This window comes from Herpailurus yagouaroundi, unplaced genomic scaffold (genome assembly GCF_014898765.1).
Source record: "Herpailurus yagouaroundi ecotype Mexico unplaced genomic scaffold, PumYag 166, whole genome shotgun sequence".
Classification (NCBI taxonomy): domain Eukaryota; kingdom Metazoa; phylum Chordata; class Mammalia; order Carnivora; family Felidae; genus Herpailurus; species Herpailurus yagouaroundi.
In genome coordinates this window covers 5382335-5397571 of record NW_024412407.1, presented here as the reverse complement: position 1 = coordinate 5397571, position 15237 = coordinate 5382335, and the positions used below count along the sequence as shown (strand labels likewise).

Here is a 15237-nt window from a genome sequence, read left to right as displayed (position 1 = left end):
TAATGATGAGTGATGTTAAGTATCTTTTCATATCCTTGTTGGCCATTTGTTTATTCTTTGGAGAAATGTCTGTTCAAGTCCTTTGCCCATTTTTAAATTGGGTTACTTGTTTTTTGTTCTTGTTGTAGGAGTTTTTAAAATATATCCTGTGGGCACCTTAGTTGAACATTTGATTCTTGATTTCAGCTCAGGTCATGATCACACGGTCATGGGATCAAGCCCCACGTTGGGCTCTGTGCTGAGCATGGAGCCTGCTGTAGATTCTTTCTCTCCCTCTGCCCCTCGCTCCCATGGTGTGTGCATGTGCTTTTTCTCTAAAAATAAATCTTAAAAAAAAATTCTGGAAATTAACTGCTTATCAAATATATGATTTGCAAATGTTTTCTCCCATTCCTTAGGTTGCCTTTTAACTCTGTTGATTATTTACTTTGACATACAGTTTTTAAGTTTGATGTAGTTCCATTTGTCTGTTTTTGCTTTTGTGTGTGTGTGTGTGCTTTGGATGTCATATGCAGAAAATCATTGCCAAATCCAATATCATGAAGTTTTTCCTCTGTTTTTTAAAAAATTTTTCTAATGTTTTTTTATTTTTATTTTTATTTTTATTTTTTTTCAACATTTACTTATTTTTGGGACAGAGAGAGACAGAGCATGAATGGGGGAGGGGCAGAGAGAGAGGGAGACACAGAATCGGAAACAGGCTCCAGGCTCTGAGCCATCAGCCCAGAGCCTGACGCGGGGCTCGAACTCACGGACCGCGAGATCGTGACCTGGCTGAAGTCGGACGCTCAACCGACTGCACCACCCAGGCGCCCCAAATGTTTTTTTTATTTTTGAGAGACAGAGTGCGAGCAGGGGAGGAGCAGAGAGAGAGAGAGAGAGAGAGAGAGAGAGAGAGAGAAAGAAAGAGAAAGAGAATCTGAAGCAGGCTCCAGGCTCTGAGCTGTCAGCACAGAGACCAACACGGGGCTCAAACTCATGAGCTGTGAGAACATGACCTGAGCTGAAGTTGGATCCTCAACCGACTGAGCCACCCAGGTGCCCCTCCCCTGTGTTTTTTTTCTTCCAGGAGTTGAGGTCTTATGTTTAACTCTTTAATGCATCTGAGTTAATTTTTGTTAATATGGTGTATAGTAAGGGCTCAATTTCACTCTTTTGTATGCAGATATCCAGTTTTCCCATCACTATTTGTTGAAGAGGGTGTCCTTTCCCCAGTGAATGATTTTAGTACCTTGTTACAAATCATTTGACCATATATAAGAGAGTTTATTTCTGGGCTTTCTATTCAGTTCCTTTGGTCTAAGTGTCTTTTTGCCAATGCTACTTTTTAAGAATGTTTTATTTATTTATTTTGAGAGAGGGAGGGAGAGAGAGAATCCTAAGCAAGTTCCACGCTGCCAGTGCAGAGCCTGACTTGGGGCTGGAACTCACAAACCATGAGATCATGACCTGAGCCAAAATCAAAAGACGGATGCTTAACTGACTAAGCCACCCAGGAGCGCCCCCCCCCCCATTACTACTGTTTTGAATACCATAGCTTTGTAATATGTTTTGAAGTCAGGAAGTTATTGTTTTTCTTTTTCAAGATGTTTTGGCTGTTTAAAGTCTATTTCTAAAATTAGAAATATTTTAACCACTCATAAGTGTGCAAGTCAGTGGCATTAAATTCATTTACAGTGTTGTGTAACTATCACCACTATCCGCAAACCATTTCATCATCCCTTATAAAAACTTTGTACCCATTAAACAATAACTCTTCTTTTTCTTCTTCCCCTTAGTTTTTGGTAACCTCTATGGTACTTTCTTTTTCTTTTTCTCATCTCTTTTTTTAACCCATGTTCCCAGTCTGATAAATATGAAAACCTTATGCCCTGTTTTGTTGTGCTTTGAAATGAAAAATAAATATAACAGTTAACAATAAGTCAAAGTAATAGGTTCTAAAACTGTACATGTCCATTCTCGTCCTTTGTCTCCACCTCGAGAAGTCACTGAACTGTACAGAATGCCTACAAACCAGTAGTATATGCTTGTGTAGCTGGTACTAGGGGTGTGGTCTGTGACAATGTACTTCTTTAAGATCAAAGCTAACTGAATATGAAATCTGGTTCATTGCTTTTCTTAGCTTTAAGCTATAGCTCACAAAGATAACTAATCCAAGACTGACCATTTTGAATTTTTTTTTAATGTTTATTTTTGAGAGAGAGAGAGAGAGTGTGAGTGGGGGAGGAACAGAGAGAGAGGGAAACACAGAATCTGAAGCAGGCTCCAGGCTCTGAGCTGTTAGCACAGAGCCTGACACAGGGCTTGAACTCACGACCAGCGAGATTCATGACCTGAGCCAAAATCAGTCGCTTAACCGACTAAGCCACACAAGCTCCCCAAGACTGACCATTTTGAATTTGCTTTACTATCTGATAAGAAGTAGCAAATTAATATAAACATCCAGATTTAATATTTAAAAATTTTCTTTACTAGTTTCTCCACATTTCAAACTTTAATTAATATAATATGGTATTCCAGGGCGCCTGGGTGGCTCAGTCGGTTTTTTCTTTGGCTTTTTTCTTCTAGTTTTTATAGAAGAGAAATTTTAGATTCTTGAGTTTTATGTATGGTAAAATACACAAATCTTAAGAGTAAATAAAGCTCAATGAATTTTTACATATGTATGCACCCATGTGAAGACAACCTGGATCAAGATCTAGAACATTTGCCCTCTCAGAAAGTTCCCTCATGTTTGTTCTTAAAGGGACACCCTCCCTCCAGAAGTAACCATTATTCTGATTGCTATCACCAGATAGTTTTTGCCTGTTCTTGTGCTCATTTGCTTCACTTTTATTTTTTTATTTTTAAAAAATGTTTATTTACTTTTGAGAGAGAGGGAGAGGGTGTAAGCATGCGCACAAGTTGGGGAGGGGCGGAGAGAGGCAGGTCCAGCCTCTGAGCTATCAGCTCAGAGCCCTACTCAGGGCTCGAACCCACAAACTGTAAGATCATGACCTGACCTGAAGTCAGACACTTAACACTTAAATGACTGAGCCACCCAAGGCACCCCTTCCCACCTTCACTTTATTTTATTTATTTATTTATTTAAAATCCGAGTTAACATATAGTGTAATAATGATTTCAGGAATAGAATTTAGTGATTCATCACTTACATGTAACACCCAGTGCTCATCTCAACAAGTGTCATTCTTAATGCCCATCACCCATTTAGCCCATCCCCCCACCCAACACCTCGCCAGCAACCCTCAGTTTGTTCTTTGCATTTAGGAGTCTCTTATGGTTTGTCTCCTCTCTGTTTTTATCTAATTTTTGCTTCCCTTCCCCTATATTTATCTATTTTGTTTCTTAAATTCCCTATATGAGTGAAATCATATGATTTGTCTTTCTCTGACTTATTTTGCTTTAGCATAATAAATACACTCTAGTTCCATGCGCATTGTTGTAAATGGCAAGATTTCATTCTTCTTGATTGCCCACCTTTACTTTTAAAAGATGGTTTTGCTAGATATAGAATTATTGCTTGACAGTTTTTTCCTTCAGCATTTTGAATATGTCATTTCACTCACTGTCTTCTGACTTTCCTTGTTTCTGATGAGAAATCAGCAACTAGTTATATTGTTGTTTCCTGGTAAATGATGAGTTTGTTTTTTCTTGCTTCTTTCAAGATTTTGTTTTGGGCTTTCATCAGTTTTACTATATATCTAGGTATGGAACTCTGTGTTTATTGTAGTTGTAGTTCATTGAGCTTCTTGAGTCTGTAGATTAATTTTTAAAAATATATCAGTTTGCATTGTTTTTGGTCCTTATTTCTGTCCTTTCTCTCCAATTCTGGAACTCCTAAGTTGTGTATATTATACTCGATGTTGTTCCATAGGTCTCTGGGCTTTGATTTTCTTTATTCTTTTCTTTTCAGATTAGATATCAAGTTTTCTGATTTTTTTCCCCCCTTATACTCCAGTGTTCATCTCTAGAGTTTCTATTTGTCTCTTTTTTATGATTCAGTCTTTTTATTGATATTTCCTGTTTGTTTGGGACATTGTCTTCATATTTTTCTTTAGTTCTTTAAAGTAGTTGGAAGATTTTGTTTAGTTTTCATTTGGTCCTACTTAGGGACATTTTCAGTTCCATGAGAGGTTTTATTTCCCTCTTCAGTTTGGGTCATACCTTCCTGCATCTTTACATGTCTCATAAATTTTTGTTGAAACTAGTCATTTTACATAATATATTGTAGCAACTTTGGATTCTGGTTTGTTTTTTCCTTTGAGAGTTTTTTTTTTGTTTTATCGTCAGGACAATCTGTGGAATGTTTCTTCCCAGTGTGTGGCTGGTAATATCTGCTCGGGTTGTTTTTGTTTTGTTTTGTTTTTATTTTTTTTAAGAGTGTTTTCCTGGAATCACACCTATATCCATATGGCTTAGTGGTCAGTTAACCATTTGTCAAAGATTGTGCTAAACACATGTGAGCTAGTAGGGCTACCACTCTGTGCCAGTAGATCTTTGTGTGTGTTGGGGAGCTCCTTTTAAAATCTGCTCAGACTTTTACTTTCCACTGAGCCCTCTCCTGTTTCTTCTTCCTGTGTGTACAGGCTCCTAGTAGGTCCTCTCTTGTCTCTCTAGTGTGGCTATGTGAGCACTTATCCTTTATAGTCTTGTTTCCAGATTTCCCTTTTAAATTCTGTCTAGTCTGCTGGCCCATTGCTTGTACCAACCAAGACAGCATCCTTCGGCCCTTTGCCACCAAGAATACACATTGTTACTGACAATGCTGATGGGCGTGGAGTTCTGTGCTTTGACTCAAATCGAGTCAGCCCTCTCTGTGAGTGAAGCTGCTAGTTTTTATGGCTTTCCCCACCTTGGTAGAACTACTTTCCCACTGATGTGGGGGTAATGGGAACAGCCTTAGGCAGTAATGCCATGGACTCTCGCTTTTCTTACCCCAAGTTCAGTAGGTTTTCATGAATAACCACAGAGAAGGTAGCATTTGAGAAAAGACCTGAAGGAGGTGAGGAACTATTTCATGTAGATAGGTATCTAGGGATGAACATTCCTGACACAGGGAGAACCTCAAGGGCCTGAAGGTGAGAACATATCTAGGATATAAAAGGGACAACAAAGAGGCCAGTATGGCTAGATGGAGTACTGGAGGGAGAGAATAGTAGGAAATTATGTCAGAGAGATAAAGAGAGGAGTGGGACAGGGTACTAGAGCAGATAAGACCTTTTAGGCTACTCACTGTAAGGACTCTGATTTTTACTTTGAATGAAATGGGGAGCAGCTGGAGGGCTTTGAGCAGCAGATTTGAGACACAGTTTGTCTTAAATTTTAAAAGCAGCTAAAGTGAAATGGAAGCTGGAGAGTGGCATGATAGAAGACACGGGATGCCAGTTAAGAGACTGTTACAGTCCTGATGATAGCAATGTAGGGGAGAAATGATTGTGGCTTAGATGAGGCTATAGCAGGAGAGGTAGTGAGAAATGGTTCAATTCTGGTGTATTTTATTTTTAAATTTAACTATTTGAGAGAGAGAGAGAGCCTGATCAGGGGAGGGGCAGAGAGAAAGGAAGAGAGAGAGAATCCCAAGCAGGCTCCATGCTATCAGCACAGAGCCCAACGTGGGGCTTGAACTCACAAACCATGAGGTCATGACTTGAGCCGAAATCAAGAGTTGGATGTTTAACTGACTGAGCACACAGGTGCTCCAATTGTGATGTACTTTAAAGGTAGAAAAGATGGGATTTCTTCTGGTAGATTGGAGGTGGAGAGTGAACAGATTCAGATCCCTTATTTCAATGGAATTTTCTTGCATATTATCTGTAAATGCTTTTTTGTTTCCTTTATTGAGTTCTTTATTTTCTGAGTCCCTGTATTGATCCTAATTATCCTTAGATTGGGTCATTTTAGTGCTCTAATATTCTTTTTTTTTTTAATTTTTAAATATTTATTTATTTTTGAGAGAGAGAGAGACAGAGACAGAGCATGAGTGGAGGAGGGTCAGAGAGAGAGGAAGACACAAAATCTGAAGCAGGCTCCAGGCTCTGAACTGTCAGCAGAGAGCCCGACACAGGGCTCAAACTCGTGAACCATGAGATCATGACCTGCCTGAGCTGAAGTCGGATGCTTAACCAACTGAGCCACCCAGGAGCCCCTCTAACATTGTTTTCTAGTTGCAATCTCTTTTTTCTTCTTAAGGCTTTGCTCCATTCCATTTTTTCTATTTTCATCTGTACTTTTGAAAGTTTTATTTAAGGAATCCCTGTAGCCAACATGGGGCTCAAACTCATGACCCTGAGATCAGGAGTCACATGTTCTTGTGACTAAACCAGCCAGGCGCCCCGATTTTCATCTGTACTATTCTGTTTCTTGCTATTTCTGACTTCTTATTGGATCTATAATGGTGTTGTTTTGATTTTTAGTTTTTCAATCTACTTTCTTTCATTCTTTTTTTTTTTTTATTTTTTTTTCAATGTTTGTTTATTTTTGAGAGACAGAGCATGAGCAGGGGAGGGGCAGAGAGACAGCGAGACACAGAATCCAAAGCAGGCTCCAGACTGACCCGTCAGCACAGAGCCTGACGTGGGGCTCGAACCCGTGAACGGTGAAATCATGACCTGAGCCAAAGTCGGACACTTAACCGACTGAGCCATCCAGGCACCCCTCATTCTATTTTTATCATTTATTTTCTAGCTCTTATTTTATTGAATCCCATTTCTTGAAGTATTCAACTTAGTATTCAAGGGAGAATCCGCTTTTGGTTTTGGGGGGTTATATTGTTTCCCTGATTTGTTTCTTCCTCTGCTGCATGGTAATTTCCTCTCTCTTGTTATCTCTTTTGTTATAGATTTTATAGTTACTATGTTTTTTTTTTATCTTCTTTATGTTTTATGTGGACAGCTGTGTTCACAATTTTCGTTTGTAATTACAGAGTACGGATGAAAATATCTTTGATATGTTTCCCACCTTATTTGGGACCTATCCCCACCAAACCCTGCTCATCAGCTACAGTTAGTTGACTTTTGCTTTCATCCTCTTTTCTTTAGGCTGAGGACATGAGGGTAAAGAAGAGCTTGCCATTGAAGAGTTTAATCCTTTGCAGTAGATCTAAATTCTGTTCTTTCTTCTAAAATCTCATAAAATGTTTTCTCTCAGGCCCACTCTATCCAGTGGTAAATTCCACGTACTTTCACAGGCTTTGACTGATTCTCCCAATTTGACTCAATTCTCTGAAAGATAGTAAGCTCCTGAGGTTCACCCAGTCTTTCCTCAAGTCCTATAGTGGTTTGTAGAGAATCTTACTCTTGGGATGTAAGTGACATGACATACTAGTTGTAGGTCTACAGTCTAACAACGCAGTACTTATATATATTGCAAATTGATCACCACAATTAGTCCAGTTAATATCTGTCACTGTACGAAAATTTTCTTCTTGTGATAAGAACTTTCGAGATCCACTCTTCTAGCTACTTTCAAATATGGAATATGGTATGAACTAGTCATCTTGCTGTATGTTACTTCCCTGTGACTTATTCATCTTTTAACTAGAAATTTGTACCTTTTGACCCCCTTCACACATTTTCCCACCCCCTCTGCCGCAGGTAACCACTAATCTGTTCTCTGTGTCCACAGAGGCTCTTACTTTTGGAGGATTTTTTTAAACTTTACCATAGCTGTCTACTTATTCCTTCCTTCTCCTCCTTCCACATTGGAGAGTATTTCACAGAGGGTTGCTCTCATTTCCTTCTTGGGTTGCATTATGTAAAATGTTTTTCCTATCATGTGTCTAGGTGTAAGAGTTCTTTGATCCTCATCATGCTTTCTTTACCCCGAAATCTTAGGCATGTATTTTTTAAAGTTAAGTAATACAGAAGAAAATAGCATTTTGTATCTTTACAACTTATAGAAGTTTCTTGCACTATGGAATAATCCAAATTTTGATGTTTCAGTTTTTATTAAAATTGCTTTGTTCTTTCCCCATTCACCCACCCCCTTCCCCAGTTTTCTTGCAGCTGTATTTGAGCTGGGATGCCTGAAGAGAAGTTAGATAGAGGAAATCCTAGAGGCAGAAAAAGATCCTTGATTTGGGCAGGAAGAGCAGGTGATAAGAAAGGTCTTAGGGAGTGACAAGAGATAATATTTTAGTTTGTGAAGCAGAGATGAGGATAAGACTTTTGAGATAGATACAAAAGATAAGAGTAAGACAACTTTTTTTCCTGAACTAAGGAGATGTTCTGATTCTAAGATTAAAGTTTCTTTTTCTTTAATTCCAGTATAGTTAACATACAGTGTTGTATTCGTTTCAGGTGTACAATATAGTGATTCAACAATTCCATACATCATCCAGTGCTCATGACAAGCGTGCTCCTTAATCCCCACCCCCTATTTCACCTATCCATGCCCACCTCCCCTCTGGTAACCATCAGTTTGTTTTCTATAGTTAAGAGTCTGTTTTTTGGTTTGTCTCTTTCTCCAAGATTAAAGTTTCTCACAGACTAAAATATTGCTTTTTATGGCTACATTCTTTCTAGAGTACTATTTTTTTTTTTTTAATGTTTATTTTTGAGAGAACGAGTAGAAAGTGAGCAGGGTTAAGGGCAAAGTGAGAGGGAGACAGAATCCCAAGCAGGCTCCACGATTTCAGCACAGAGCCTGATGCGGGGCTTGAACTCATGAACTGTGAGATCATGAACTGAGCTGAAACCAAGAGTCAGATGCTTTACCAACTGAGCCACCTAAGCGCTCCTAGAGTACTTTTAATAGCCAGTTTTCTTTAGAAAAAATACAAACTAAATTCTGTGGTATCGGTTAGAAATTTTGTACAGATGGCTGTTACTGTAACAGTGAATGTGTTTGTGTGTTTTCCCTCCAGAATCTCCCTGGAAAAAAAGACATGAATGTCTGCGATGTTATTTCCTGACAAGTTGATAGAAGAGAAGGAAAGGAGATCAACAGCTAGTGAGCAGAATTTCAGATAACCAGGATTTAGTATTTATCATCTCCAACTACAGACTTCCATTGCCTACTTTTAAATCAGAGAGAACTACAGTCAGAACCCAGACAAGGCAAAAGGATATTTTTCATCTGTATTTTTTGAGATCAAAGAAATCACAATGTCTAGGAAACAAAACCAGAAGGGTAAGATTACATGTGGGCATAAATTGTTAAAAGCATAGTTATGAAATAATGGTATATATATTTTTAAAAGGTTCTCTGAATGTGTTTTGAATGGTCATATTTTCCCTCACCCAATGCAATACTACTGATAGGTATAACTTATCTCCTTGTCTTGACTGCCGTTAATGTTAGAAGAGTATACAACATTCACAACTTAATCTGTTGTCTCTTTAAGTATTTGTAGATATTAAAATTTTTTTTTCAACGTTTTTATTTATTTTTGGGACAGAGAGAGACAGAGCATGAACGGGGGAGGGGCAGAGAGAGAGGGAGACACAGAATCGGAAACAGGCTCCAGGCTCCGAGCCATCAGCCCAGAGCCTGACGCGGGGCTCGAACTCACGGACCGTGAGATCGTGACCTGGCTGAAGTCGGACGCTTAACCGACTGCGCCACCCAGGCGCCCCAGTATTTGTAGACATTAGAGTATAGTGTTGTGTGTTACTAGTTTGGGAATTAACTCATATAACAATTGCTTTTCTACTTTTATATTAAATTGGGATATATTTGCCAGAAAGCCAACTGCGTCTAGGAAATGCACTCTCTGGAGTATGAACACATGTTAGGGGGCATGGTGGGAGATAACTTACTGCAGGATATTCTATATCTGATGAGTTGATTCTTTCATTGGAGACAGGAAATGAAGCAAGAGTAAGTGCTTCCAGTTTTAGATTCCTTCTTTAGCTTTCCTTCCAGGATTATTACTCTAGCTTCTTGTCTAAAGTAAAATATAAGATCCAGAGAATCAAGAAATACCAAGAATGGTTATGAGAAGGGGAAAGACAATAGAGACTCCATAAAATCACTTTTTCAACTTTTTTAGAAGAGCTGGAAAAATGCAAAGGAACAAATTTAACAATAGCACTAGAACTATTTATTATACATAACTGGAATATATTTGTTAAAAGAATGACCGTAGCTATCCTGGCTTTTTTCCGCCTCATTCAATTTAATTTTAAATTTATTTATTTATTAAAAAAAAATTTTTTTTTTTACTGTTTATTTTTTATTTTTGAGACAGAGACAGAGCATGAACAGGAGAGGGGCAGAGAGAGAGAGGGAGACACAGAATCTGAAACAGGCTCCAGGCTCCGAGCTGTCAAAACAGAGCCCGATGTGGGGCTCGAACCCACGAACTATGAGATCATGACCTGAGCTGAAGTCGGATGCTTAACCAACTGAGCCATCCAGGCGCTCCAATTTTAAATTTAATGTTCTTTAATTCAAAACAAAGCTATAGATTCAAGTGTCATGTGTTGAATATGAAGGAAATGCTTTTATTTTTTAATTTTATTTATTTTAATGGGTTTATTTATTTTTGAGAGACAGAGCAGGGGAAGGGCAGAGAGAGAGGGAGACACAGAATCCGAAGTAGGTTCCAGCTCTGAGTTGTCAGCACAGAGCCTGACATGGGGCTTGAACCTACGAACTGTGAGATTGTGACTTAAGCCGAAGTCAGATGCTTAACCGACTGACTGAGCCACCCAGGCACCCCTATGAAGGAAATGCTTTTAAACTTAATTTTGACCTGGTAGTTCAAAAACCTAATTCTAAGAAAATAATGTACCAGAGCTGCTTGTGTTTGTGAAAGCTGTAGTTTCATTGTATAGTAAATCTATATAAAGGAAATCTGAGTTCTAAGGAATGGTTAGATTACTAAAGAAACTGAACTGTTTTACGCAGTGAGATTATCCACTGAAAAGTTTTTATAATCAAAGTTTGTTTCTTCTTAATCATCATGATTCAGTTTGCTTTCTTCCTAGTTATGCTGGAAACATGGAGTATCTGTTTTCCTCCGACAAATGAGAAATACAATAGTAAAAATAGGACTCTAGACTTTAAAATAAAGCAATTTCTTCTAAAAAGTTTAGCATTTAATTTTTCCTTAAAAAGTTAACTTCAGCAGATTGCTTTGACCTTGTTAAAACTAGAGTCTTTGTTTAATTCATGTCTGTGTTTTTCCAGAACTGGAAGAAAGATTCATTACTTTTTTGTAATTGCTATCTAATTACTATAAAATGAATTTAGATTTTTTACCATATCATAGGTATTAAGTGCTAACAAATTTTGATTGAACATAGCCTGAATTAAAACTTAGTTGGAAACAAAAGAAAGCTTATTTGTTGTTAGGACTTTCTCTGAAGTAAATCTGTATGTATAATCTATTTGAATAAAAAAAGTACAAAATATTTATATAATTTTATTTCATGTATTCATTTATATATTTAAAATTTGATTGTTGTGGGCTTTGTTAGTCCAAATAATTATACTGACTCTATAAACTTAGCTTTTAAAACATCAAAAAGAGAGCTAATATGGTAGTTTTTGTTTTCTAGTGATACTCATTTACAAAGAGTCATTTTATTTATTATTTTTTAAAGTTTATTTATTCTTGGTGGGGGAAGGGACAGAGGGGGCCTAAGAGAGAGAATCCCAAGCAAGCTCTGCACTGTGCAGAGCTTGACACAGGGCTCAAACTCATGAACCGTGAGATCATGACCTGAGCTGAAATCAAGAGTCAGACACTTAACCGACTGAGCCACCCAGGCGCTCCACAAAGTGTCATTTTATAATGAGTTATGGAAACATGGTCTGTTGTGGAATGAAAACATTTTCCTTTTGCCAGTGATACATGTAAATTTCTTATTTAATGAAATATTTAGTGGAGTTAAACTTGGAATGGCTTAAATTAAATTAAGGTCAATTTCACTTACAACTATTGATTGTTCCTTTTAGCCATCCTGGCAGAAATCAGTTAGATCAGTGCTTCTCAGAGTACGGACTGATATCTCTCTGTGCATTGGAGAAATATTTAGAAATGGAGAGTGTCTAGAAACTTACGATGATTTGACAGTCTGCAACATCCAAGCCCTTATCAAAACAGTTTTATTGAGGTATAATTTAAATACCATAAAAATCACCTTTTATAAATGTGCAATTTGATTATTTTTCAGTAAATTTATGCAGCTTTGCAGCTATCACTACAATCCTGTTGTAAAATATTTTTCTAACCCCAGAAAGTTCTTTATTACCTGCTTACAATCAGTTCTTGCTCCCAACCCCAGTTCCAGGCAAACACTGATCTACTTTGTCTCTTGAGTTTTACTTTTTCTATAGATTTCATATAAACAAATTAATACAATATAGTTTTGTGTCTGCCTTCTTTTACCTAGTGTAGTGTTTTTGAGTTTCATCAGTTGTTGCCTATATCAGTAGTTTGTTCCTTTTTACTACTAAGTAATATTAAAGTTATGAAAAGGAAAAACTTTTTTCTTTTACAGTCTGCTACTCATAACACTTTTGTAACTAGATGATGGGTGTTTTTCCCACACTGACCAATTCTCTGATACTAGCAGATGTCCTACAATTCGATTAAGTTCTGGTACCACCTACCAGGAGTTAGTGTTTGATCCCACAGGTTAAGGCCTCAGTCCCACAAAATTCCCTTACTTCAGATGCCAATGGCAAGAAAGTCCCCACGTTACTGACACTTTGGTCCAACCTGGCTGCAAATGAGCAGTTTTCACGACTCCTCAGGTTCAGTAGCTCACAGAATCCAGGAAACACTTATATTCACTGGTTTATTAGATGGCAGAGGATATGATAAAAGATACAGATGAACAGCCAGATGAAAAGCCAGGTGAAGAGCTACGTAGGTGGGGTCTGGAAAGTTCCCAAACACAGGAGTTTTTCTGTCCCTGTGAAGTTGGGGTGTGCCCATCTCCCGGCACATGGATGTGTTCCCCAACCCAGAAGTGCCTGAAATCACCATACTTTAGGGATTTTAATGGAGGCTTTATCACCTGTGCATGATTATTAACTCTAGCTCTAGCTCTGCTTCGCTCCTGGAGTAAAGTGTGTGAGGCTGAAAGTTCCAAGCTTCTAATCATGGTTTGATCTTTCTGGTGACCAGTCCCATACTGAAGCTATTCAGGAACCTACCAAAGTTGCTTCATTAAAGTAAAAGATGTCCCTGGGGCGCCTGGATGGCTCAGTCAGTTGAGCGTCCGACTCTTGGTTTTGGCTCAGGTTATGATCCCACGGTCGTGGGATTGGGCCCTGCATTGGGCTCTGAGCCAGGTGTGGAGCCTGCTTGGGATTCTCTCTGTCTTTCATTCTCCCTCTGCTCCTCTGCCCTGCTCGCATGTGTGCTCTCCCCTTCTAAAAATAAAAAATTAAAAACAAAAACGTAAAAAACCCAGAACAATTCTCTTTAAAAAAAATATAATAAAAACAGAATAAAAGACGCTTCTATCACCCAGGAAATTCCAAGGGAATTAGGAGTTCTGTGTCAGGAGTTGAAGTCAAAGACCAAATATTAGAACAAAAGATGGTCCTAGCACCTTTATTGCCTAGGAAATTACAAAGGTTTTAGGAGCTCTAGCCACGAGCTGGGGATGAAGATAAAAATATTTCTGATTATATTACAATATCACAGATTATATCACATTTTGTTTATCCATTCAGCCGTTGATTATTCATTTGGATTATTTCTGGTTTTAGCTATTATAAATAATTATAAATTTGAACATTTTGCTCACAAGTCTTTATATAGGCATATGTTTACATTTCTCATGGAGACGTACCTAAGAGTAAAAATGTGTAATTTTCAAAGAAAAGTGCCCAAACTGTTTTCCGAAATGGCTCATACCATTTACAGTCCCACCAAAAATATATATGGATTTCAGATGTGCCATATCCTTGCCAACACTTGGTATGGTCAGTCTTTTTTATTATAGCTATTTTACTGGGTGTGGAATGGTATCTCGTTACGGTTTTGATTTGGGTTTCCTTAGTGATTAATGATGTTGACTATCATTTCATGTGATTATTAGCTATTGTGTTATCTTTCTGGTGAAATGTCTGTCCAAATTCGTTACTCACTTTTTCGTTGAATTGTTGGTCTTACTATTATTGTGTTGTAAGAGTTATATATTATGGATACAAGTTCTTTATCAGGTACATGATTTTTGAATATATTCTCCCAGCCTCTGGTCTTGTCTTTCTGTTTTCCTAATAATCTCTTTTAAAGAGTAAAAAAATTTTTTTAATGTTTATTTCTGAGAGAGAGAGAGAGAGAAAGAGAGAATGTGGGAGAGGGGCAGAGAGAGAGGGGGACAGAGGGTCCGAAGTGGGCTCCGTGCTGACGGCAGAGCCTGATGTGGGGCTTGAACTCACGAACTGTGAGATCATGACCTGAGCCAAAGTTGGTCGCTTAACCAATGGAGTCCACCCAGGTGCCCCTCTTTTAGCCTTTTTTTTTTTTAATGTTTATTTACTTTTTTTTTTTTTGAGAGAGAGAGAGAGCTAGCCAGCGTGAGTGGGGGAGGGACAGAGAGAGAGGGAGACACAGAATGCAAAGCAGGCTCCGGGCTCTGGGGTGTCAGCGCAGAGTCCAATGCAAGGCTCGAACTCACAAACTGTGAGATCATGATCTGACCTGAAGCTGGACGCTCAACCAACTGAGCCACTCACACGCCCCTTAGTTTTGTTTTTTTTTTTTAAGTGGATAGTTAAGGTAATGTATTAACTCTGGATTCTTTATATTCTTGAGGGTATTTTAAAAATAATTAGCTTGGACATAAATTGAGGCATCTACCTCTCTGCCTGTCCCATGTGTACAGTCACAAATATATCTGCACATTTTTTTAAATTCTAATTTTTATTTTTTATATTTAAATATATATAAATTATATATATAAATATATTTTATATATTAAAATATATTTATTTATAAAATATATTTATATATTTAAATATATAAAATATATAAATATTTTATATATTTATATAGGGGTTGTCCCTGCATCTGCAGTGTTTATTGGTCAGCCAGTGATTTGGAGTGAGGTTTTGCTAAACATCTCAAATGCATAAGCTCTGATCCTCTGCTGACTGAACCATATGGGTTGAGGAGGATGTTCAAAGTTCAGGCAGTTCTTAAGTTTGTTTTCGCTTTTACTTTCCACTGGCCTCCTGGGTTTCCCTGTGCATGTGCGTAGTTTCTCATTTAGCTAGGAATGTGTAAAGAGCTAATCTAGCTTTTCTGTGTTTTTTTCCAGGATTTCC

The 15237-nt window shown here is 37.9% G+C and overlaps 1 protein-coding gene across 2 annotated transcripts in view; it reads left to right on the top strand.

Moving 5' to 3' along the window:
- SPATS2 (spermatogenesis associated serine rich 2) overlaps positions 1–15237 on the top strand; it is a 150642-nt gene that overhangs the window by 62873 nt on the left and 72532 nt on the right. For both annotated transcript variants that reach the window (XM_040488243.1, XM_040488242.1), the window contains one exon: positions 8867–9132. In XM_040488243.1, coding sequence (XP_040344177.1) covers positions 9108–9132 — 25 coding nt within the window. In that variant the 5' untranslated portion in view covers positions 8867–9107. The remainder of the gene's footprint in view (positions 1–8866; positions 9133–15237) is intronic.